General features: G+C 34.4%; 1 protein-coding gene across 2 annotated transcripts; it reads left to right on the top strand.

The window, feature by feature from the left end:
* The first annotated feature begins 834 nt into the window (after window positions 1–834).
* On the top strand, window positions 835–26,124 carry LOC145663574 (uncharacterized). Of its 2 annotated transcripts, XM_081729685.1 has the most exons (7): window positions 835–913; window positions 5,393–5,416; window positions 12,425–12,633; window positions 16,417–16,540; window positions 16,907–17,062; window positions 21,626–21,795; window positions 25,944–26,124. In XM_081729685.1, exons 1-7 carry the CDS (start codon window positions 853–855, stop codon window positions 26,055–26,057), a joined length of 858 nt encoding a protein of 285 aa, XP_081585811.1. In that variant the 5' UTR covers window positions 835–852; the 3' UTR covers window positions 26,058–26,124. The 2 variants fall into 2 exon arrangements, with proteins under 2 accessions (XP_081585811.1, XP_081585812.1); XM_081729686.1 differs by lacking the exons at window positions 835–913; window positions 5,393–5,416 and adding an exon at window positions 10,227–10,321.

The following is a 26,124-nucleotide window of genomic DNA, read 5'->3' as shown; positions in this document are numbered from 1 at the left end:
CATAGCATTAATTAGTAACTCGATTTGCCTTCTTTTATATATATGTACCCTGCATATGCTCAGTAAAATAATGTAAAAGTATTATTGATGCTTGCTTGAATTTGTAACATAGGTCTAATTGAATTGAAGTAAACCATTAGATTGAAAGTGAAAGCAAAACATCGAAAAGTGAAAAGTGTTTTCAAAGATTTTTTTTACTAATTGTTAATTTCTGTATGTAAATAATAATTTATAATGATTATATATATATATAGTATTTTGTTTGTGTAATAACTATACAATCAAAATTTGACCATATTAACTGCTTGCTCAAAGTGTAAGAAAGGAATTGTTTTCTTTCATATAATACTGCAGCAAGATACTCTAAGCCTTGGACATACGTGCTCTAACAGTTTGTTAGTAAGACCTTAATTGCCTGTATTATTACCGCTTGGTAACACCGGTCTTCATTTGTCGGTGCATGTTTATTTTCTTTACCAATTTTTTACTGAGTCACCTTTGTATAAAGATATACACCTAATACAATATTTGCTAATATTATTAGTACTAGAAATTAGTCTCTTTTTTCTTCAAGGAATGAAAGGAAATATTTTCTTCCGTTAAGGAAGAGGTAAACATATTATTGTGGTCGCAGATTTCCTTTATAGATAGATGTATAAGGAGAACACATGTGGCTATAAATCAGTTTGTCTAAAATGATGATATTGTTAATGTGGAAACAATAAAAAAAGTGCGGAAACTTCTATTGTTCGCAGCTTCTTCGTTTGAAGGTCATGCTGTAATTTTTCAGTTACAGTCTATAAGAACAAGTATTGTTGCCAACCTTAAGACAGGGTACAGTTGATCAGCAACATGAGTCTATTCGTACAGTTCTGTATAGTTCTTCTGGTGGTTCCAGGTTGGACAACTACTGGTAAAGTTTTTTCGCAAATATTATTACATAATTTTTAATTATTTTTATAGCTAGTTTCAGAGCCTTGAAAGTTTGTCACTTAAAAACCAGAAATCTGTCGTTAGGATTGTCATTTCTAATTTCCATACTACAGGGTGCGGCACGTAAAACCGGCCCGTAAAGTGAACACATAAAATGAAATGTAATGTATTGAATATGATTAACTACAACACATAAATGAAATGTAATGTATTGAATATGACTACTCACCTTCACAGCAGCCTTCACAGCAGGTGCTGAAAGTGTCCTCCGCCCACTTCAACACACATGTGAGCACGATTGAGGAGATTCATATATACCCTTGTCAGTTCTTGTATTGTAATGCTATTGGTGACATCCTGGATCCTGGTCTTGAGTTCTTCAATTGTGTGTGGATTTGTTTCGTATAAGTCCCTTTAACAGTCCCCATAAGTAAAAGTCACACGTGGACAAGTCTGGTGACCGAGGAGGCCACAAGCCTTTGCTGATTGTCCTCTCTGGTGTAAACATCTCATGCACAAGGGACAATGATGCAGCTGATGTGTGGCATGTTGCACCGTCCTGCTGAAAGTAACATAACTGACGCTCCTCTTCGGTCAAGTGTGTATAAATCTCCTCCAGGATTCCCATATACACGTCACTGTTCACTGTCGTCTCAAAGAATATGGGCCCAATAACGCGTGTGGCGGAAATGGCACACCAAACACCAATCTTCTCATCATACAAGGGTACCTGGTGGATTGCGTGAGGATTTTCTGTCGACCAATACCGGTTGTTTTGGGAATTTACGTACCCAGACAGGTGGAACCACGCCTCGTCACTCATGATGAGCATTAGTGGATCCAAGAAACCACTGGCAACATTGTTCAACAGCCATGAACAGAAATGCACCCTCTTCTGCAGGTCAGGCTCCTTCAGTTCTTGCACAACACTTATCCGGTACGGTTTTAACTTCAGTCTCCTTAAAACACGTCTGCAACTTCTCTCACTCGCATGAACCTGTTGACTCAATCTCCTGGTTGACTTTCGAGGACTTCTTGTCATTATCTCCTCCACCTGCATCTTTAATTCAGGTGTGCAGACAGATGAAATTGTGATATGTTTACGATTAGTGTGAGGATTCGAAATGAGAAGTCAACGTAATTTTAAACAGCATACAATATGACGAAAATTTAAAAGGAGCTAATTCTTGTAAGGTTCGCGAATTTGATCTTCATATTAGTTTTCAAGTGAAATTCGGATTTTAAAAATGTTTCTTATATTCTAAAAAATGACTATATATATAACTCCTACTTTTGGCCGTTGATAGATCAAAAACGCTTGACCAGTTTTGACGAGATTATCAGCAATATCTGTATATGTCCAATTTGAAAACTATGTAGGTTGCTTCCTTGAGTGATTGGTTTTGGGTAACAAGGCTATACAAGAAGTGTGCCTAGAGCTTAAAGTGGGATCTGAATCACATGAGTTCCGGCTGAGAATCAAACCCAAGTTTTTCCACACCTAAAGCTTGTGCTATATGATTATAGTGAGCACTAAGGAGCTCGAAAATAAGTTAGTTATTTATCATCATGATGCCAGTATTTCAGAAATCTGGAAAAGAGCATGTGCATGCTGTCTGTGAATCAAACACGGTTCTTACTTAAACTTTATTGAATATTGACCTTAAATTCCTAAATTTCGTAGCAATGCTATTACGATTGACAATGGTATAGTAAGTTTCATCGCAATGCTAACATTGGTTTTAGGTTGATAACCTCCGTTGAAATTTTATTTACATTGATATTAGATTGGAAAGGGGCAATCCAATTTCCATGATGTAAACAGACTTTGGGGGAGATAGCTGAAATTCAGCTTAAATGTAGAAGAGACTATGCAGATTTTATATTCAAACAGCAAATTGTTCGAAAATGGACGGAACATAATCAAAAAAGCACGAAACTTTAACATTAATGTGTATGGAAAATCAATGTAAAACAGATAATTCCTCCACTTATCTCGAAAACCAAAAGAGGGAAATCGTTGAAAATCGAATTGGACATAGAACAGACTATGGAGATTCTACATTTAGAAAAGAAATTGTTCTAAATTTAATGGAACATAGCCAAAAAAACATGAAACATTAACATTATTATCAATGGAAAATCAATGAAGACAAATAATTCTTCCACTTATATCAAAGTGCTAACAACGGAGATGGCTGAAAAATCAACTTCTGTATATAACAGGCTATGTAGATTCTACATTCAAAACAGAAATTGTTCTAAAATGGGTGGATCATAGTCAACAAAATCACGAAAGGTGAACATTAAAGTCGATAAAAATCTATGAACAAAGTAAGGTTCCCATATATCTCAAAAACTATAATAACGAGATGGCTAATTAAAAGCTTATTGCAGAGACATAATGCAGAGCTTGAAAACGATGTATAGCACGTAAGGTAAATATGCATAGAACATTGTCAAAAGTTAAGTTGTTTGATTAAAATCAACAATAATGAAGAAACATATGCATCTTCTTCGAATTGCCAAGGATGCCCAAAGCGGTGGTTATGTGCTTGAAATATCTCACATGTTGATTTGGAATCTCCAGGCTCGATTTAGCACGCAACGTGACTTTTGACCGGATTACGTGACACTGTCTGGTGGTTATGGCAAACTGGATAGGCCATTTTTTTCACAATGTTATTAGATTGTTAATTTTTATTGAAGTATCATAAACACTGACATTAGATTAGTCACTTTTATCGCAATGTCATAGCTTACAGCACAATTTTATTAACATTTACATTATCCTGGCAATTTCATCACAATGTTAACATTGTGAACTTCTGTCGCAATTGTATTACTTGTCTGCACTTATTTATGAACGGACACAAAACTTAGTATATCAGGACATTTTTACATTAATTTAGGAAATTATCATAGAAAGGAAAGGGGGAATGAATCGAATTCAATATGATGGAAGCAGGGGAATTAAAGAACCTTTTTCGAACCGTTGCATGTAAAATAGCAGCACTTAATATATGGGACATTTCTAACATATGATACATGACGAATATGCATAGATTTGGGAAATTCCATCTCAAACAGTTGAGTAGCAAGAGATACGTTAGTTATTCCATATAGGATGACGTATTTAATAATAATAATAATAATAATAATAATAATAATAATAATAATAATAATAATAATAATAATAATAATAATAATAATAATAATAATGTTTCATGAAGGTCAATAGCTCTATATTTTAAACATATATATAATAGGTAACATCTCTCAAGTACGTGTGAAACATAATAACACGTATTAATGGCGTATGTACGACTTTGTTTCGGGGGACTTCGCTAACTTTATTCATGGAAATGTGAAAATTCTGCAAGATATTTCATTTACTTTAATATAGTAAATAAAATTTCGTTGGGGTTTAAGCCGGAAGCCCCCTTAAATATGCCATTGCCAGGTATATATCCAACCCCATTGAGTCTGTATGCATTTATACGCTGTTCGATAAGAGTTCTTGGTCTGTGATTTCACAGATCTCCATAAGAAGAAATCACACAGTGAAAGATAACATGATCTTGCTGGCCAGCCTAGTAAAATGACTTCATAGTCAGAACATAGTGCTCAGTCATAAACTGCTTCATGACTGGAAACCAAATGAAACAAGTCAAAACAATTGAAGCTACATTAATCGAAGTGACATCAGATAACATCAATGTTAAGAACAGGTCTGCCAACTTCGAAGTAAAGAAAAATGTCAATTCAACTTCGGCGTGTTGCAGTAGTATGGTCACTTTTTAAGAGGACTGGTTATTATTTTTGTTTCTGAAAAGAATTTCGTTTCTTTATATAAATAAGCGGCTCGGGCGAACATAAAGGTAAAAGTCACTTGTGGTGAAACTGAGTCATTAGATGGAATAGATTGAGATTGAACCACAGAAGAGTATGCAGGTAATTTAATTTCGGAAATGTACCTGCAGATGGTAAGAGAAGTTTCTTTGGTATGGAATTGGATTGAATTGTGTGGGAATTGTAAACTTTCTTTGCCAATTTACTCGGAAGTTAGAAAATGTTACTTGTATTTAGGTTCACCCAAATCGCTCATTTATATTAATTGCACGTAATATGTATATATATGTGAAAAATCTATGTGAATAGCCATTATAAAGCGAGCCTTTGATAGTCATTGCTGTGCAAAATTTATTTAGTGTTATTGCATTGTACGCTGGAACGACTTCTTGTAAAATTCTAAAGTACTTCATTATTAGGTTTAGTATAGTCTATAAACAAGATTAATCTTAATAGTGTAATGTTTCATGTTCTTACTTCTCCCACTACTGTAATTTGGTAGAATATTCCATGTTGATAGATTTTTCTCTACAAATTTTAACTTCAATTTACAAATTTAATTTTAGAACAATAACCCTAATATTTACTCTTCTTTTCTTATTTTTAGGACTATCTTGGAATGGATTACGAAGTAGGTATTATTTTTTAAATAATAATAATAAACAGTCTCTAGAAAAATTATTTTATTAGTTGATTACCACGCATATTGTATCAATTAATAGAAGAGAAATTAATTTCCGAATTGAAACATATTAATTGTTTATTATGATTTTATATATATATGCATGGGCTGTCATAAATTAAGCAACAAATGGATACTCAGGTGTATAAGGTAAGCAAACGCATTCTGTGAACAAACTATTACTGAAATTAAAGAAGCCACGTATTTTACGCCGCACAGCAAGGAAAACTACCATATGAAAGTACACTTGTGGGGGAAATGATGCTGGACGTAGGTGGCACTGAAACTGGGAAGCATTGAAGCCTCAAAAGAATGGTTTGCTGACCAAAGGAAGGGATATGATCACCGCACATAGCAATCAGGATTCGTAATGTCGTCTCATGATGGTAGCAAGTGTTTGTACCAGCTCATTTGGTATCTGGGTCCACTGTTGACGAAGAGCCCGTTGAAGATCTTGGAGAGTTCATAGATCTTGGAGTTCTAATGCGTCGACCTAGAACATCCTTCATGTGTTTGATCGGGTTAAGGTCCGAGGACCTCGATAGCCGCTCCATTCGTTGAATATGGTGTTGTTCCAAGTACTGATCGACCAGTTGTGCTCTTTTGGGACGAGCATTATCGTCCTGTAGAATGAATCCCTGACCTCTTGCACGTGCGAAGGGTACAACGTGACGATACAGAACATCATCCCTATAGCGCTGATCTGTCATTGTGCCACGCGGGAGAACATACAGATCAGTACGTCGTCCAAGTGAGAAGCCACCCTACACAAGCACACCTGCACCACCATATCTATTCCTTTCAAGAATATTAAACAGTTGGTAGCAGGTTCCTATTTTTCTCCAGACCAATCTGCGTAGAGAATCACTGTCCAGAGAAAATCTAGACTCATCGGTAAAGAGAACTGACTGCCATTGCTCCTGTGTCCAATTCACATGCACTCTTACCCGATTTAATCCCTGCCTCTTGTGACACGAAGTAAGGGGTGCACACACAACTGGTCTTCCAGCTTACAACCCACCTTCGTGAAGTTGCCTGAACACTGTACTTGTTGATAGAGGACGTCCAGTCGCAGCAACAGAATCCGCTCGCACTAGAGTTGCTGTTGCAGGCCTCTTTCTTCGACTTGTCAAATGAATATATCAATCATTCCTGGCCGATGTCACACGGGGTCGATCGCCACTTAACTTCGAGAAGCATTTTGTGTGTTCTCTGAAACCTACTCCATAACCTGCTGACCAATGCTCGATCGACATTGAGCCACAGGGCCACGTCGGGCTCACGTTGCCCTGCTTTTAATCTACCGATGGCAGACCAGCATAATAAATGAAGCCCCGTTGCCATATTCGTCTTTTTCACTCCACTAGACTTGCCTCTCCACTCTACATACACTATCAACTAACAACTGGGTGAGTTCATGTAGTCCTCGCCCGTACCTAGTATTTTACGAAGTCGTGTGAGGGCAGTATAATCGCGAGTTCCTCCGTACAATCTTTCCCCGATCATTTGTCAATGCTCGTTGTATCACGTATCATGACATCCATTTTCTCTGCATTTCACCACCCCTCCGCCGTCATTTCTTTTTTATTGCACATCTTGTTGTTGCTTAATTTATAATGGCCAGCAGTGTATATATATAAGTACATATATATGATGGCCAGCAGTATAAGTGTGTGTGTGTGATATTAAGAAAACGAAACTAACCAAAAAATCTAATACATATTAATAACACTCATGTTTTAATTTCAGCAATGTAATACTATCTTCATCAGACATGTTAAGTGTTTGATGGTTTGATGAAGGCGACGTTACATTGCCGAAACTGTTACACGAGTATTATTAGTATATACAAGGTGTGTTAAAAATTATCAAACCTTTGGTTGGCAATAATAATTTATTGATTTAGAAATCCGAAACATTCTCCTACAAAGTAGCCTCCTTGGTAATACACACACTTCTCCCAGTGTTCTCGCCGTTGTTGCAAACACTTCTGGAACGCATTTCTTCAAACGGTGAACAACTGTGACGTCGTTTTTGGAATGATGTCTTTCTTGACTCAATTCGGGTAACTTTTAGTGGCATTTTCAGCTTCGGAAATAACCAAATGTCACATGCAGCCATGTCGGGTGAGTAGAAAGCCTGACGACATACAAAAATGTGTTTGGCGTGGAAAGCTTAAATTAAATTTGGCTGAAACTCTTCTCATGTCCAAATTCTCGTTTAAAATTGAATGTACTGATCCGATTGAATGTTTTTCGTTTGTTTATCGCCAAGTTTTTGGCAAACTTTTATGCAATATCGCTGCCCAAGTTTTTCTGTAATTTTATAACCGTTCACGCCACGTCTTCACTTGTTGGCCAACTAACGCTTTCTGAGGACGGGAAAAAATTGACTGCACATGAGTGTCCTATTTACATCTACACTGAAGAGTCTCCCGTGCTTCATTGGTTTACGCGAAAAAAAAAAGTTTCAATATTTTTTGGAACACATGTCGTATTTGGTACTTTGGCCATATATATGCTTTAAATACCAGTAAGTTTTAATGTCCGTCATAGCATAAATCGCTTGAAAAGCAATCATATCAATAAATTAAAATTTTCTCCAAACTATGATGGACGTTTCTAAATATCAAATTAAAATCGAATTTTAGATTTTCGTTGACATCTGTCATCATTGGCAAGACTTAGGTAAGGAAAAATATTTCACCGAGCGAAGTAGCTCAAGTGGTAGAGCGTTGGCTTTGCATTCCGGAAGTCACGGGTTCGATTCCCGCTGTCGACCATCCTGATTGGGGTTTTCCAGGGTTTATCTCAATTCTACCAGGCAAATGCCGGGATGGTACCTACTAAAAACAGGCCCTGGCCAATACCTTCCCAAATCCTTTCCATTGTTGTTGTTGTTATTATTGTTAGATATCCAGTATAAAATGGCCTCAGAGCTGTATGTGTAATTGTTAAATAAAAAAATATTAAGTGAGGATAGGATGTATATGAACTTTAATACACATAATATGGAAAATCCTACCTCAAGTTAAAAATCGCTCAACGATCATACCTTACAGTAGATAGGTATACGCACATTTTTATTTGACTTTAAGGAAATTACGCATAATTTTAGCGCGTTATTAATGACTCCAAAGAAAATATAGAAGAAACTTAACAGGTTTCTTCACTAATCGGCTTGATTCTGCAGGTGTCAGTGAAATCACATTTACATTTCAAGACATTTACATAGCCAAGACGAAAAGAAACACACATTACAATGAAAGGATACAATGTTATTTTAGGTGGCAAGTGATAGTGATCAAAAGTCATTCATAGAATGTTATGGAAGTGGCAAATGATAGGGATCAAAAGTCATTCATAGAAAGACAGGTATACTAGGCTTTCTGCATACGAGTAAAAGCCAAACTTAAATTCGGCCACATAAGTTAGAACAACATTATTCAAGTCGCCAGCCGTTGAAGATTTCAATTTTAATCTTAAAATTACTTCCGCTTTCGCCGACTCCCTTTTACATGCACTTCCGAGGGTGTTTTTAAGTCACATTAGGTGTAACTACCACCCGTCTCGTCTTCTCATACTGGCATTTTTCTGAAAAATGAATACTTGATAATATAATAAAGCTTTCCAAGTCATTAAGAGTCTATTTTTCGTAAATAGAAATATGTGTACCGTTATTATCTTCGTAATAACTGAGTAGATTCTACGAAGCAACTGATATATAATAGAGGGGTAAGATTGTTTAGTAGTTGACTGAAAAATGTAATTGCAGAGTAAAAATTTATGATATCCAAATACAAAATAGAAATTTTACCTAAAATATGTTACTTCACAAAGGAGAACTAATATATAGTCTGAGCAAGAAGTATATATAACATACCCACAACTAAAGTATTAAGATAAGAATACCGATAGCATAAATAATGTAATCGTCACTGTCATATAATCCTATATAATTGAGGCACTGTACACAATAAACACAGTTCAACACACTATATGAACTTGATTAATGTATTTTGAGAAGTCACAGTTAGTTTTAAAAAGTTCCCGGTCGTGTTTCCTAGCCCTCCGTGCTAGTCAACTGCCTCTTATCACTTAATTCGTGTGTTTTATAGTAAATTACAAAAAAAAAAAAAAAAAAAAAACATATACTAGCGAAAACTCTCTAGTAAGAAAACGTACGAGCCACCGCACTAAACTTTTTCGCTCTAATTTCTTAAACTAAATAATGTTGAGCTACATTTATTACTGAAACATTTATTATGAAATATGAACAAAATTATGTTTCTAAAAAAGCTTCATCCGAAAAGTAAACTGCCGTTTGTAAACTTGTTCCTAAGAAATTACTCGTACTCATATGTTTATTAATGAAATATTTTTTTACGAAATATGAACAAAATCGCCTGATTCACTTAAAATCGCCAAAGAAAAACTCATCCTCAAGAATAACAATAAACTACCACTTGTAGATATTTTAAGGACAAATGAGTTATCAAATGTTGTCACGTTATCAATGAAATAACTTCTTTGTTAAATATGAACAAAAACGCCTGAGTTGTCACTGACAAAGTCATCCAAGAAGAACTCCATCTAAACAGTCTTAAGGAACAAATGAATCAGGCATATTATCAGCTAATGAAGCATTTATTTGTGAGATAAGATAAAAATTAGCTTAGTCTCTTTCGAGGAAATTCTCCAAAAGAACTCACCCTAAGAACAAATTATCAATTGCGGATATTTTTAGAACAAATTAGCTACGCCCTATTGTCAGGTTATGTGAAATATGAAGAAAATCGCCAGATAAAAGCTCACCACATGAACAAACTGCCTCCTATGAATATTCTCAGGACATGTAAGTTACACTATATAATCATGTTACTAATGAAATATTTATGTATGAAATATGAACAAAATCACGTGAGTTATATTTGATAAAATCGCCCGAGAAAAATTCACCTCCAAGAATAAACTACCCATTGTGGATTCTTTCAGGGCAAATGAGTTATGTCATATTGTCTGGTATTATTGAAACATTTATTTATGAAATATAATGACTAGTCGTTACCGAGAAAATAGTAAAAATGAAAACTCACTCCAAGAGTAATCTTCCCCTGGTGGATTATTTCAAGCGAAACGACTTATATCATGTTATAGGGTTGTTGACGAAACATTGATTTATGAAATGTAAGCAAAATCATTATATAAACAAAATAAAAGAGAATTATTTGATTTTATCCTTCACTCAACTATCCTTGTTCTTAGAGACAGAATGAAAATTCGAGAAAGGCCTCTAGAGAAACTTATATTAAGTTTAAAATTTTGTCTCGATATGTTGAACGTTTTGGCTTCTAGGCGAGCGAACACCTTTATACCGGAACGCGCGAACAAACGATCGTATGAATGTGCATATGGACAGAAATCCAAAAATCCGTTTTCTTTGGCAGACAACGAAATGTGTAAATTCGTTGTAATCTCATATTTGATTGTTTACACGATCACTGTACTTTATTTTCGTGTATCGTTGCCTGAAACTAACCAATGAAAAGACGCTAACAGAATAACTCTTCCTAAGACATTAAAAGGCATGCTTTGTGAAGAAACACTAGACTTGTAGCCATGATACATACGGTAAGAACTTTTATCTAGATCAATTTTTGATCAGTGGACGTATGTAGGAACTTACAAGGTGTTATCATAAATTAAGAAACTTTAATTCTATGGTGGCATACTTTAACACTTAATTTAAAGTCGAATATATGAATGTCAAATGATTCAATATCAGAGACAATTTGACAGGGCATGTAAATTCGCTTGTTTCACTTTTAACGGTAGTCATATATGTAGTATTATTTGATATATTACTTTGTTATTTGATATATTACGTAGTATTATTTTATATATTATATATATTATTTGTCTCTTTCTAACCTCTTATTTTAGTTTCGTACAATGGACTCTTTAAAAATTGTAAATATCCCTTTCGCTCTATTATTTTCACTTCGGAACATAAAATAACAATTTTCACTTCGTATTTAGGATCTTAATTTCGTGTTATTTAGAAAAAAAATATATTGTGATGACTTCACTAATTTCATGGAGGAATTCTTCTTCCTTAAGTTCATATGTAAATGCATGGTGTTTTTGTGCTATGGATATAATATGATAGTGAGAGATTAAACAAACTATTTGTATTGAAATTTGTTAAAATTAAACAAAATATCGATTACCTCCAAACTTTTGAATAAGAAGCATTCATCAGAAACCTCGAACTTAAATAGGGAAAGTAGTTACTTTTCGTTAAAATAAAAAGAATAACTAAACTACGTTGATTTTAGTGTGACATTTTGGTCATTGACACTAAAAATCACACAGAGAAGTACATGTATCAACTAGAAGACGTAGAACTAACATTAGAAAACACCAATTTCATCTTGAATCCAGCAAACAAATTGGTTTCTTTTCTAAAATCAGTGACTGTTCCAAATACAAAGTGTATGACACCCTCCTCCCCCACGCCTTCCCAAAAAGAAAGTATTCTCATATACATTTACCAAAACAAACAAAAAACTTTAAATTTTCTGAGCTTTCAATCCCATTTCCCCCATCATTATGATCCAGTTTTGATTCTTATATAAATTATGCAGTTTTTAAACAAAATTGTTGCTGCTAATTGGTATATGTATTTATTATTTCGCCTCGATAAAAACTCAATAATTCATTTTACGTCATTACTCAACTTTTCGATTCCTCTATGTATATTCATTCTACTGTATGTTAACTAATAAGGGCAAAATTTATCTTATTGGTGTTGAAAGAAAGGATAGAAACTGATATGTAGCAAGTCGTAGTTTAAATAAATATAAAAAACATTTTTATAATAATTTTTTGCTAAGTAATATTCTCAACAATGTAAAAACTGAGCGTATAAATTCGTCTGTTTATATCATGATCATAGCAACGTTTTCTACAACGTATCCATCTGATGACGGCTTTTTCGCCATCCCACGCACAAGGGAGGAAGCAGAGACATCTAGTGAGTGGGTTGTTCCTGAATCGCCTATTGACGACGGAGACTATCTGGGGAATCCAGTCACATTGCCTAATGACAATAGATTTGCTGTGCTTCTGGATGATAGTGGATTTGTTTGTGGTGTACAGATAGGGGTAAGTACTAACTACCACATAGAACCATTACAAAATGCTCCTTAGTAATCTCTTCAAGTGTTTCAAAATATCAGTCTCACGCCATTAAAGTATCTAAATTATAAATCAGATATCTATAAGTTGAAGTTAAATTTTAGAAAATATCTTTCTCATATATATATATATTTGTAATTGGTGATTCAAAATTAATATTTTCCACCCATTTTAATTAATTACTTAAAGACTTAGCTTGCAAGAGTAATTCGTTTCACAAAGCTAAATACATGTATAAAGTAATAATCACAAACTTCTATCAATACTACTACCACTTCTTCTCTACCTTTAAATGTGTTTTGTCTAGGTACAGACCGTGTCAATGTCACCTTAACCATTCATTCCATTTACCCTGATAGACACTTAGAACGAACTTTCTCCTCCACTACGCTTTCGCTCAGAGTCTCGTAAATTTAAGCAATAGTGGTGTACTTACTAACGTCAACGCACGCACACGAAGATTTCGAATATACTTAAACATATATGTAAACATACAAGTTTTCAGACCAAGTGTATATTAAGCTTTATTAGTGAGATAAGTAACATATGTACATTTAAGTAAAATTGTATATTTAATTCAACATGTACCTCTTGTTTTGTGATTGCGGGCTGTTCTATAATGTTAGAATAGTAAGCACTTGTAGGTTTAGAAATTCAAAGGTACTTATACTTACAATACTTACAATAATTTCATATCAATATAGAAGCAAAGTCCCAGAGCGAACACAATCACTGTGGGTAAAGTATCAAAGGCGCTAATATAATAACGACGGAACTTGAAATGATTAGAAAAAGAACATGCCTGATCCGTCCATCTAATAAACCGACCTACTTCCTTATTAATTTTTTTTCTTAATTCTAAGATGAAGAACTTCAGGATATTGAACTTGAAGAATAAATATAAATTATTACTTTCTTGTAGAATTTCACAACCAGGTATAACAGGTATAAGTTTAATAAAATTAGCTTGTTTTTCTCACCTATTTCTATAAATAACGAGGTTATTCCTGCAATGTTATAATTTCCATTTAATTTACATTTGTTGCTTTATTAGTTTATTACGAATAATATGTATAAATTTGAAGAGAACGTATATGTTGTAGCGACTTTTCAACAAAGTGTCAAATATCGCCTATTCATGAGTTTTTCCTTCCTTTAGCGCTTAATGCTAATTAGCAGGGCCCAGATCTTGTTGACAAGTCAACTTTTTTCTGTTAGGACAAGGCAAGCTCAAATAAAAATGTTATCCATCAACTCTAGTTCTAAAAATATAGCTCTTTTTGGTTAACTTTTGGTCACTTTTTGCCGTTTTGAAGTTTCAGGTCATTTTTTTAAACATTTTAAGGGAACTTTTAGGTCACTTATGGTCTTTTTATTCTTTTTCTTCTACATAAGGAAATCTTCAAATGAACATTGTTTACGGATGTGAAAAAGACGAAGTTAAATAATCTCTTTTCTTGCTTCCTGACTATTGGGGGGAAAAACTGCATTCGTATCAAGGTAATGAAAAACTAAACGGTAGCTGGTTAACGAAAGGTGGGGATTGGTAGGTGGCCAAACAGATAGTTTTGGGTTGTTGACCACAAAGGATGTGATCACGTGAATAACTAAAAATGGATTAGAAAGCGTAGAAGGATTTTAAACAGGTTTTTATCTATTGTTCTCATGTAGTTTGCACTTGCGAACTTTCATTGTTTAAGAGTGCTTTCTAGTTTCAACTCCGGAGTGAATTGACGCTTTCAATACTTACAATGTCAGACAATGGACTGATCAATAGACATAAGTGATCAATGGGCTACAACTAACTGAAACAAAACTTTTTGAATATGAGTGAGAAATGCTAATTAAAAATCCAATGGATAAAACAAAATATCAATGTTTAACGAAATAAGCGTTTAAGAAAACGCAAGTTTTAAGGTCAATTGTTGTGATTTTTAGGGTCATTTTACAGGAATTTTAGTGTCCTTTTATAGGTCACTTTTTAGAAAATTTTAGGTCAACAAGATCCGGGCCCTGCTAAATACTATAGTGATTTTTTTTAAAAGTATGTAAAATATCAAGAAATCTGAACTGAAAGGGAAATCAGTGAGATGTTTCAAAATTTGAGGAAGAGCAATGAAGACGATGAAATTAAAATAAATATTAGAAAAACAAAAGCTATTGTGGTTGGAACAAAGTGGCCGGTGTCAAACGTAAAAGTAGGTGGGAAGAAAACAGAACAGGTGACTACTTTTCGATGCTTGGGTATATTGTTAGTGGTAATATGAGGTAGGAGCGTGAAATAAAATCAAAGGTAGAGATGGGGAGAGAAGGATTTAGGAGGAAGAAATGAATATGTCGTGGGTCCTTGGATAAAGAGTTGGAAAAAAAGATTTATAAAATGCTTGATGTTGAGTTTTATTCTATATGGGGCAGAATCATGGACATTACGCAAAAGTAATAAGAGAAGACAGAAATGTTTCGAAATATAGGGGGTGGAAAAGAATGGAGAGAAGTAGCTGGATCGAGCAGAAAATGAATGAGAGAATTTCAGAAATGATGAGACAAAAAAGGAAGTTTAGATGTAATTTAAAAAGAAAAGGAAATGGGTTGGAATATTGGCTGAGAAGGAACTGTACCGTGAGGGACGTGGTAAAGGGTAACGTGGCAGGCAGAGAAAAAGATACGAAACAGGTTACAGTTCTACCGAAACAGAAAAATCGCGTTGAAAACATAAGTTAATTGAAGACCGTGGAGACTTGCTTCTCAGTTGAGGCAAGTGACCTGCCAATGATGGCAGAATACCCATGATGATGATATACTAATTAAATCGGTGAGTGGAGAAAGAAGCATGTTCCAAAAAATAATGGAAAACATTCCGCAATAGCGATTTCTGTATAACTAAATATCCAATCTCATTGCATTTTTGGTATTTTGGGCAATGAAAGATAATTATCAAAACTATAGATGTCCCAAACGTTTTTTAAATACAAGGAGCGGTATTGTCGGTTAACGGTTGGTTTTCGTTCACTGCAAAATGAAGTAAATAAAACGTTTCTGTCTAACATGCCTTTTAAGCTAAAGGAGAAGATGACTAAGGCAACTAAATGATGAGGGAAAAATGGTGGACTGAGAATTTCGGAGGGAACGGTAGTACACCGAGAAAACCCACTGGCATGGTGATGTCCATCACAAATTTACTTGGCCGGGAATCGAACCAGAGCCCACGAACCGAGGTAATCGCTCAACCACTGATCCACTGTATGCTCTCGTTTTCCGGAAGTAAGGTGTTGTTTCGTGTTCTTTTTTTCACACGAATTCAATTTAACTACGTGATTTAACTAAAAATGCATTCGGTTTGCAGGCAAGATAACGTGGAATGTAATAAATCAATACCGCTTTCGCAAAATTAATCTTTGGCTTGAAGACAACTCGATAATTATCTATAGTACCTATATCTATACCAATATCTATATCTATATAATATATTAGTCGTTTTCAAATACTTTTACATCATCTGACTCGCGCCTTATTCTCTCCTGCTGAAATTGTGGTAAGAATCTTTGTTATACTATCGTGCTTCGATAGCGTACAAACGTCGTTATATTTATTTTTATGTATTAATGTGGATTAGTCGAAGTTACATCTCAACTACTGATACTGATATTTCACTTTTAACTGTTTAACAAAGAAGCTATAGTAAATCATGAGTTGTGCTATATATATATATATATATATATTCTAATAGTTATTAAAACTATATATAAACAGGTCCCAGTGAATGAAGTGAACACTGAAGATAACCCATATGATTTTGGTCGCCACCCAACCTATCAGAAGGTCAACCGCTACGGGGAGGATGTATACTTGACTACTGTTTACACAGTTGATCCAAGTAAGATTCATCATTAACGTTATCTTTTATGTAAATTATCGTGTATCCCTAGGATTAGCTGAGATCCATTGATTGAATAAAGTTTAGGTTCATTTTTAGCAACATTGCTATATGAAAAGGACGTACAGGGTAATGTGGGATTCCGACCAGTAGCTAGGTTTTAATGAGACGCAAGTAACCTCACCAGGAATTGGACCAAGTGTCAATCTTTCAGAAAACTCGTTAGTGATTCGTCCATTAAAAGAATTTGCTATTTCATGATAATATTATTTGTTAATAAAATAAGATAAACTAAGTTGATGTAGCTTATGGTTTTCATGTTTATAAATGTGACAACACTCAGTTTTTAATATATTTTTATTTAAGGCATTATTGCAAGTGGCGGTAGAACGAACGCTGAGTTTCAAGAAGAGGGTACAGGCACTGGAATATACATCCAAAATGGAAATTCATCATCTATAATAAAAGTGGATCCAGAAGTTGATTCTACATGGATTACTGAAGGGTGTGTTCCAATGATGGGTGAGTAACTTTAGCTGATCACAATACATATGTTACATTACTGGCAAGGTATATAATGTCAGATCACACAATTATGGAAAGCGTGAAGAGCAAAAGCTATATATATTAAACCCTCAGTTTCATACGACATATCTACTATGACTGTTAGTTTAAATTGTTTCAATTCCGTATTGGATTCGTAATTTGTCTTGTTTGCCCCGGAGAATTTTTATGTAATGTTTTACAATATGTTGATATGATAATATGTACATGATGACAAATCATGTTATAAAATTTATTCCTTGCTGTTAATCTAGAGGCTAAAAACCAGTTTCAAAGAAGACTGAGTTACTAAAGAGCGAATAATTATTTTATCCTTCTTACAGGATATTCAAATAATTTTTAAACGTTGAGATTGCAATTATCTAAATTTCTACCGCAGTTTTTGTAGTAAATTGTCAGCTATTTCTGAGTGTTGTAACATTTGGTTTAATATCTTTAGTTCTTGCAATATCTTCTAACATGTAAAGTATTTAATGTTGTATACGTAATATTAAATTTTACATTCGGCTATATATATTTCGCATTCGTAATTACGTATATTATACTATACATAAAAATATTCTAGGATATCGAAGATTTGATTAACAAAAATAACAATTTGCACAGTGTGCTATATTTCGTCCGTTGTTAAATACAATCAAATGCCATAAAGTATCATTACAACCAGTACCAATTTGGAGCTCAATGTGACTATAACCTAAGACTTCTCTTATTTCAGGCCACCTTTGCTAGGAACTCTGGTATATATATCTATATCTATATCTATATATATATATATATATATATATATATATATATATATATAATCGGAATATAAAGAGGAAATGTAGAATAGTGTTTGGGCAGCTGAATAGAAAAAGAGTCTCCACTTTTAAAGGACATAAAATCCACTTCCACTATAAAATGAAAGTCCACTTTCATTCTATAAGATAACAAGGAAAAAACAAAGAAGTTCGCCTTTAAACTTGAAATAAAAATAGTTCTTATGTAATTTACATACCTTAGTACAAAAAATTCTCCTAGATTGTTTATGTATGTTCAATTACAACAAGAAAATAACATTACAGTACATTTAATCGTCCTTTGAGATAACTTTCTCTCGATTTCAACTCTCGTTTGTAGTTCTGTGACTTTTAATGTATAAATCTACCTTTTGAAAAGTTTAAACAACATTGAAATTGTCTATATACTATTATAGTATACATAATTCTCTAGTTTGTTCGTCTGTGAAACCAAACTGTTTGCCCGTTGTTACAAAATTGCGCAAATAATACTCAACAAAATGCATTCAGTTAACAATCACCTAGCATATTTTCTAGTGTTCAATGTTGAATTCTACAATTTTATCGGAGTCAACATAACGGTTTTGGTAAGTTCAATAATTATTTTCTTGAATTCTATTAACATTCTGTTTCATCTGTCCTCTAATTGTTGTAGAAATTTTAAGAAAAATGTATTGATACAAGGTAGCAGGAGATTGTGTAGATATGCAGTATTAATGGGGTTTACAGTGTTGTGTTTTGATTTAGAGTTACGTCTATGCAGATTATGACAAATATATAAATATGTACTTTTATTTCACGTTCTAGAATAACCCCTTTCCGCACGAACGTTGACAAATGTCACACACCTTTACATAATATTTGACCACGAAAGTGTAACAATGCATATCATTGTCTACTACTCATTGCTTTTGTGATAATCTTTGTAAATAGTAAATAAAAAGTAACTGTTGTTAAAGCTAAAAATTAATTAAATCTTTACTTTTTGATAACGTAATATAGAATGTGAAAAAAATACTTCAACCTTCTGGATTTCTAGAGACTGCAATGGTGTACGTTTCAGTAATGAAGAATAACTGTAGAATTTTCAGTTCGAAACTTTGTGTGAAGTCTAGATTTTGTATGAAGTTTAGATTTCGGCTTGAAATACTACAAAGACAATCTTGTGGCAACGATATCTTGTCTTGAAATTACCATGCGTTACACATTTATAATTACTAAATAATGAGCTGGAGAACTCTAGTGAACGAAATTTTTAAAGTCTCAATTCAGTATGTGTTATTGCGTCCATAATGCGTCCATAAGTTTCCCTTTCGCGTAATTATTGACTTCTTCAAGTCCTCTTCTATTCTTATCCAGAATAAGGTTTTGAGGTAATTCGCAGATTATAGTGCTTATTGGACTAACATAAAATATATAATCCTCATGGTGAAAATACTGGAAAGAAAAAGAAAAGCAGCGTAAGAAATGGTATATTACCTTAACTACCTAACTCTATGGAATACGGAACACGAAGGTTCAAAGTCGCATTCACGAAATCTCTCCACTGACTTATGTCCTTAGCCAACTAGACCCAGGTGCTACTTTGAATTCCAATTTCTGTGAGATACATTTTAATATTGTGTTTCCTTCTGCACCTAGTCCTCTTAATGGTCTTTTCCAGATTGGTGCCATAAACCCAAAGAAAGCGCGGATCATTCTCTCTTACGAGTGGGACAGATACCAAATGAGAGCTAAACAAATCTTTCTGTTATAGAAAATATACACTTCACACCAAACAAACGAATATTTTGGAATGACAGTCAACTATACGTTAAACATAAATCGTTATATATTAAAACATGAAAGGACAGGTAATGTTTTAACAATAGACCGACTCATCTCGACTCGACTTCCTGACCCTACATGTAAAGGTAGAGCTTTTTCTATTGTAAGTTATGTGTATTTTCAGAGTCAACAATTTTCTTCAAACGTATATGTTACTATAATTTAATAACTCAACTGTAATTAAATAATCCTTTAGGTTGATTACAACACATACATGAATAAATCAGAAACTCTGATCTCAAATTTCATTGCCCTAGTAAATAATTCTAATTACATAATTAGATGAAAGTTTCTTGCTTCCACAGTTTGGTAAAGAACAGCGAGAACAAAATGTAATTTAAATTTCATTAGGATGGGAGCTCATGTGGTTTGGATTCCACGTTAATCAGTAGGTCCCCTCTCATATAGCCTCGCTGCTGAAAGGAACGTTAAACTCAAAATCAACTCAACTTAAATTTAATTAGAAACATAACACTGATATCCTATGTTTATTTATCAAGGAAGATAAGTAGATAAATTATCATAACTGAAGTTTGCTAATCTACTTATTGATTCTTGAAGTTATACAATAGACTACCTTCATAAATATTCACGCATAATGTCTGTTTGCGAAAATAATACTGTTCAATGTACAATAACCAAAACTACTTGAATTTTGATCTTTTGTTATTGTACATCACACACATGCTACATTTCACAATCCATATTGCTGCATTAGTTTCAGACTCTTAGCTCGACATAGAATTAGCCTTATTAGTCATATATGAAAATATTCTTTTGAATTAAAAATTAATATATCGACTTTCGAAATATACACTAATTTCTTGCAGTAATTAGGTCTTATTACGCAAAAACACTATAATTGAACTGTACAACGCAACTAATAACAGTCGATACCTAAATATTTCTTTTGCGCATGTGGAAAATTTACGAAGCACTTCTGGAGAGCTTAATTAATTTTATATGAACTAAAGTAGTTTTTCCGTCCCAGAAAAGTACATTGGGTGTATGTGTGTGCACACTATTTATGTCAAGTACAGCCAATAAAAATTATAGTTGATCTTTTTCGAAACAAATGCCTGAGGGAAGACTTTTAACTGAATAAGTCACTATGATTCACATATGCCAGCATAAGTGAATCACAATTGTTACAAATTATAATAGAATTTACATTGAAAGCATGTTTATAATTTGGTGTTAGTACGAATGTCAATCTGTCACAATCCATTTTACGATTATCGTTATTTCTAACCACGCTGATCCTGGTGGGTCAGCGGGGCCCGCCCCCCTCCAAAGCCCATGTGGGATCCCGCATTGTATTTATGAACTAACAATATTTGGGATAATTTGAATGCAATTTGTCATAAAATCCTCATATATGCCTTCGGTATGTGAATGCTCCCTCCAAATTTACAAAGGAATTGGCGCCCTTGACCAGGGTTGGATCCAGGACAGATTTCTGAGGAGCAGTGGGTTGTAATACTGCTACTTAGAACTACTTTTAAGATCTCCAAAGTATGGGATGGGGTTCATTTATGCAGTATATAAAATAAGAAAAATTATTCTTCTGGGGGGTCAATCGCTGCGATCGTTCCCCCTGGATCCGCCCCTGTTTCTAACGTGGAGAGTGTCAAATATATTTCTAAAATGAATGTTTGTAAACAAACTATTATTTAAAATCCGAAAAAAGTTATTAATAACACCGTTTACACAGTACTATGCATAAATATTATCAGATATATTTTTAGCAATCAACGTATGACGACAATCTATGGCATAATATCATGGTCAGTATATGTATGAGTAATGAATCAAACAATGAAACAATTAGGTCTGTTCAAAGTTCTTTTATATATATATAATTTATAACATAACTGAACTGTACTTAACTGTAATGTATTTATAATTACAGGCTCCCATTATTACTACAACATGACAAAGCAAATGGAATGTGGAGCATTCCATCCTATTTTCCTTTTGCATCAAAATAACCAACTAAGTGGAATTGGCTACCAAACATTTGGAAAAGTTACATCCAGAGCTAGACAGTGGTTTGAAACGATTCCAACTGTTGCGGTCATTGTAAGTACATTTAAAAATACTAAACAAATATATAGAAGAACGTTTATTTGAATTTAGAAATGAGGATCTTATTTTCAAAACGGAACACTTGCCATCTCCAATTTTTTTCTGTCTGTTTTTCACAATAGATTTTATGCAAACGGCTTTGCTTTTGGTAGAAATCTAATGTAAAATTAGTCATGTCTCCAAAATTAAATACGACTTATGATTAAAAAATGCAGTGAATAATTTTATTAGGAACAAAGTAATAAGCTTACGTAGAATTTGATTTAATCTTCTTCAAAGTACTGTCCTTGTCTAGCAGTACACTTATCCCAACGTTGAATCCATGACCTGAAGCATTTCTTGAATTTGATTTAATCTTCTTCAAAGTACTGTCCTTGTCTAGCAGTACACTTATCCCAACGTTGAATCCATGACCTGAAGCATTTCTTGAATTTGATTTAATCTTCTTCAAAGTACTGTCCTTGTCTAGCAGTACACTTATCCCAACGTTGAATCCATGACCGGAAGCATTTCTTGAATTTGATTTAATCTTCTTTAAAGTACTGTCCTTGTCTAGCAGTACACTTATTCCAACGTTGAATTCATGACCTGAAGCATTTCTTGAATTTGATTTAATCTTCTTTAAAGTACTGTCCTTGTCTAGCAGTACACTTATCCCAACGTTGAATCCATGACCGGAAGCATTTCTTGAATTTGATTTAATCTTCTTCAAAGTACTGTCCTTGTCTAGCAGTACACTTATCCCAACGTTGAATCCATGACCTGAAGCATTTCTTGAATTTGATTTAATCTTCTTTAAAGTACTGTCCTTGTCTAGCAGTACACTTATCCCAACGTTGAATTCATGACCTGAAGCATTTCTTGAATTTGATTTAATCTTCTTTAAAGTACTGTCCTTGTCTAGCAGTACACTTATCCCAACGTTGAATTCATGACCTGAAGCATTTCTTGAATTTGATTTAATCTTCTTTAAAGTACTGTCCTTGTCTAGCAGTACACTTATCCCAACGTTGAATCCATGACCGGAAGCATTTCTTGAATTTGATTTAATCTTCTTCAAAGTACTGTCCTTGTCTAGCAGTACACTTATCCCAACGTTGAATCCATGACCGGAAGCATTTCTTGAAGGTTTCTTTTGGAAGGTCGTTCAGCTGCTCTGTCGTGGCTCTCTCAATGTCAGGATGGTGTCAAAAACTTTTACTTTAAGCACGGTTTTAGTTGTTGGGAAGAGCCAGAAGTCGGATAGTGCTAAATCTGGTAAGTCGGATGTGGACAGACAGGAACACTTTTTCTAGCTATAAACTCGCAACTCAAAAGCGAGGTGTGTGAACAAGTTTTGCACTCACTAATCTCATTTGCAAAGTATCAGTTAAAATGCTTTGCATGGAACCCTACGGGATGCTTACTTCTTCCGTAAGCTCTCGAAAAGTCATTCACCTATTTGAACGAATAATTTTTGTCACTTTTTCAACGTTTTCTTTTGTTTTTGAGATTAATGGACGTTCCGAACGTTATTCATCTTCTACCGACTCATTTCCGCTTTTAAATCTCTTATACCACTTGCAAACAGTCTTCAGAGTTACAGCATTATCGCCATACACCAATTTCAGCATTTCATGAGCTTCTTTGGCACATTTTTGCAAATTGATACAGAACTTAATGCTCACGCAATGTTAGAAATCCATGATGTGCAACAGACACGGTAAACACAACCTAACTCTAGTGGATCTGGACGCTGACTGACAAGTTAGAACGTAATCCAACTTGACGCTGCCTGTCTCAATGGATTAGGCTATCGGACAAATTACATGAAATGATTGTAGCGTCAGCAAATTGCTGCTAAAGTATCATTCACCATATTTTTTGATCATATCTTGTATAATCACTCAGTACATTCGCTTCTACTGTAAAATTAGCAATCACGGAACATTTAATCCCGAAGATTGAGAAACGTTTAAAGGCTGATTTCGCAATAAATAAATCTATATATATAAAAGAGAACGTACAAAATCCTTTGTCCGCTCATCACGCTAATACGGCTGAACCAATTTCTTTCATTTTTGGGGGGTTGTTAGGATTTGGACCCTAGATGGTTTTTATCATATCACTTTAATTTTCAATTACCAGTGTCTTGAGATAATTGACCATTCAGGTGTCCATACGTACAAAAAATCCTTTGTCCGCTCATCACGCTAATACGGCTGAACCAATTTCTTTCATTTTTGGGGAGTTGTTAGGATTTGGACCCTAGATGGTTTTTATCATATCACTTTAATTTTCAATTACCAGTGTCTTGAGATAATTGACCATTCAGGTGTCCATACGTACAAAAAATCCTTTGTCCGCTCATCACGCTAATACGGCTGAACCAATTTCTTTCATTTTTGGGGAGTTGTTAGGATTTGGACCCTAGATGGTTTTTATCATATCACTTTAATTTTCAATTACCAGTGTCTTGAGATAATTGACCATTCAGGTGTCCATACGTACAAAAAATCCTTTGTCCGCTCATCACGCTAATACGGCTGAACCAATTTCTTTCATTTTTGGGGAGTTGTTAGGATTTGGACCCTAGATGGTTTTTATCATATCACTTTAATTTTCAATTACCAGTGTCTTGAGATAATTGACCATTCAGGTGTCCATACGTACAAATCCTTTGTTATTAGTTCATCATAGGTAAAAATAAACGTATTTATATGCAACCCGCATGACCGTGTCACTCGGCGGGTTAACATAAATGACAGGCGCTATAATGTTAACATTTACTGCAATTTGAAAGCGAAAAAGTAAAAATTATCTAAGTAACAAAGTTTATTGCGTTCCGGGGTGACCGCAGCGAAGCGGGGTGAACGCTGCTAGTAAATAAATAAATAAATAACTGGAGACGGAAATGTTCGGTTTTCAAAATAAACTCCTCAAGGACAGTTAAAATATAATGAGAACTATCAAAGTGTTAGATACTCGCGTTCCATAACATAAACCTTCCATATACCACCAGGGAAAGTATTTTCTCCTAGAAGTGATTGAGCTGCTGGAAGAGATGGTAATCAGTGGAAGAGATATTGGGGAAATATAATTCATGAGAAAGGGTTTCGTATTACACTGCTGTCGCTTCTACAACAGCATTGCTGTGCAACTGATTACATTATGTTTGTTGACCATTCCTGGATGCTTGGAGATAAGTTTGCGCTACGTTTCATAGAACCAAGCACTTTAACGACACCCATTAGTGGTTTCATCTTGCCTGAGAAAAAACATGATAAATTACTGCCACCATTGACCATCATACCAGCAACAACAGTTTCTGTAAGTTTGAGAAGTGATTTAGAAAACCATTCTGGACGACGATGTAATCCAAATACTGTTCTGACTGTTTACGTGTGTCATAGCGTATCCATTTTTCATCTGAAGTGACTATTCATTGTAGACATTCTTACAATCAGAAAGCTGCACACCATCAAAGGACAGTTTTTGTTGGACAGTGTCAGCAGGGTACTTACTAGTCCAACCTTTCCACCTTAGCAAATCACAGACCCGCCAAACGAGAGCGGTATGCTGTATTCCTAATTCTTCTGCATGGCCTGAATACTTTTCCACTTTTCCACTTTTCGGTAGACCATTTTCCATTGTGTTTCTGAGAAGCTCATTCAAACATGTTGGTCAATGCACACGGGGTTCATTTTGCAATATTGTGACAACGGAAGGAAATTGGGCAAACCAAAGGGACCAAATGCAATATTAATGTCTTTGTGGCATGTTGTACAGAACGTAACAATTTGATGTCATAAAGAAAGATCATCAATTTCATATGTTCCTCTTTAGCAAAGCAGTTCTCTCTAACTGTCGGGGAATCTCAAACTGTTTGCTGGGGCTGATATGTGTTTATGATGTTAGACATGTGACCTTAGTCCATTCCTGTGTTGTATTGCTGAGGTGAGTTTCCCACTAAACGCCATAACGGACATGCCAATCGCGAAAACCTAAAGCTAATTATAGCAGTGTCATAGGTGTGACTATTTAGCTCAACCTGCTACCTAAGTAGTATCTAACTTTCCCAACTAGAGTTGAATAAAAGTATAATTTGTTTCTAGAGATAGATTTCTCATGTGATTTTAACTTTAGTTACCTTTATTTTCCAGACGACTCTGTTTGACTATCCCGATTGCCTTCCAACATGGGTTGACGACATTGGTATCATATCTATGCACGTTTATTTCCAAGATGATCCCTGGACCATCCGATGTTCACAATAGACCATGTACTCACTATTAATGCACGACACTGTAGAATTTATTATTTTTTAAAAAAATATAGATAAGT

The sequence above is a fragment of the Thermobia domestica genome, chromosome 11, assembly GCF_964235325.1.
Source record: "Thermobia domestica chromosome 11, izTheDome1.hap1.1, whole genome shotgun sequence".
Lineage (NCBI taxonomy): Eukaryota > Metazoa > Arthropoda > Insecta > Zygentoma > Lepismatidae > Thermobia > Thermobia domestica.
The sequence above is the reverse complement of the archived record's forward strand: the minus strand, read 5'-3'. Positions and strand labels throughout refer to the sequence as shown.

Excerpts from the sequence above, each read along its gene's own strand:
- LOC145663574 (XM_081729685.1), top strand. The coding sequence starts at position 853 with ATGAGTCTATTCGTACAGTTCTGTATAGTTCTTCTGGTGGTTCCAGGT. Across the intron at positions 914-5,392 it reads TCCAGGTTGGACAACTACTG|GACTATCTTGGAATGGATTA; the intron begins GTAAAGTTTTTT and ends TCTTATTTTTAG. Across the intron at positions 5,417-12,424 it reads ATCTTGGAATGGATTACGAA|CAACGTTTTCTACAACGTAT; the intron begins GTAGGTATTATT and ends TCATGATCATAG.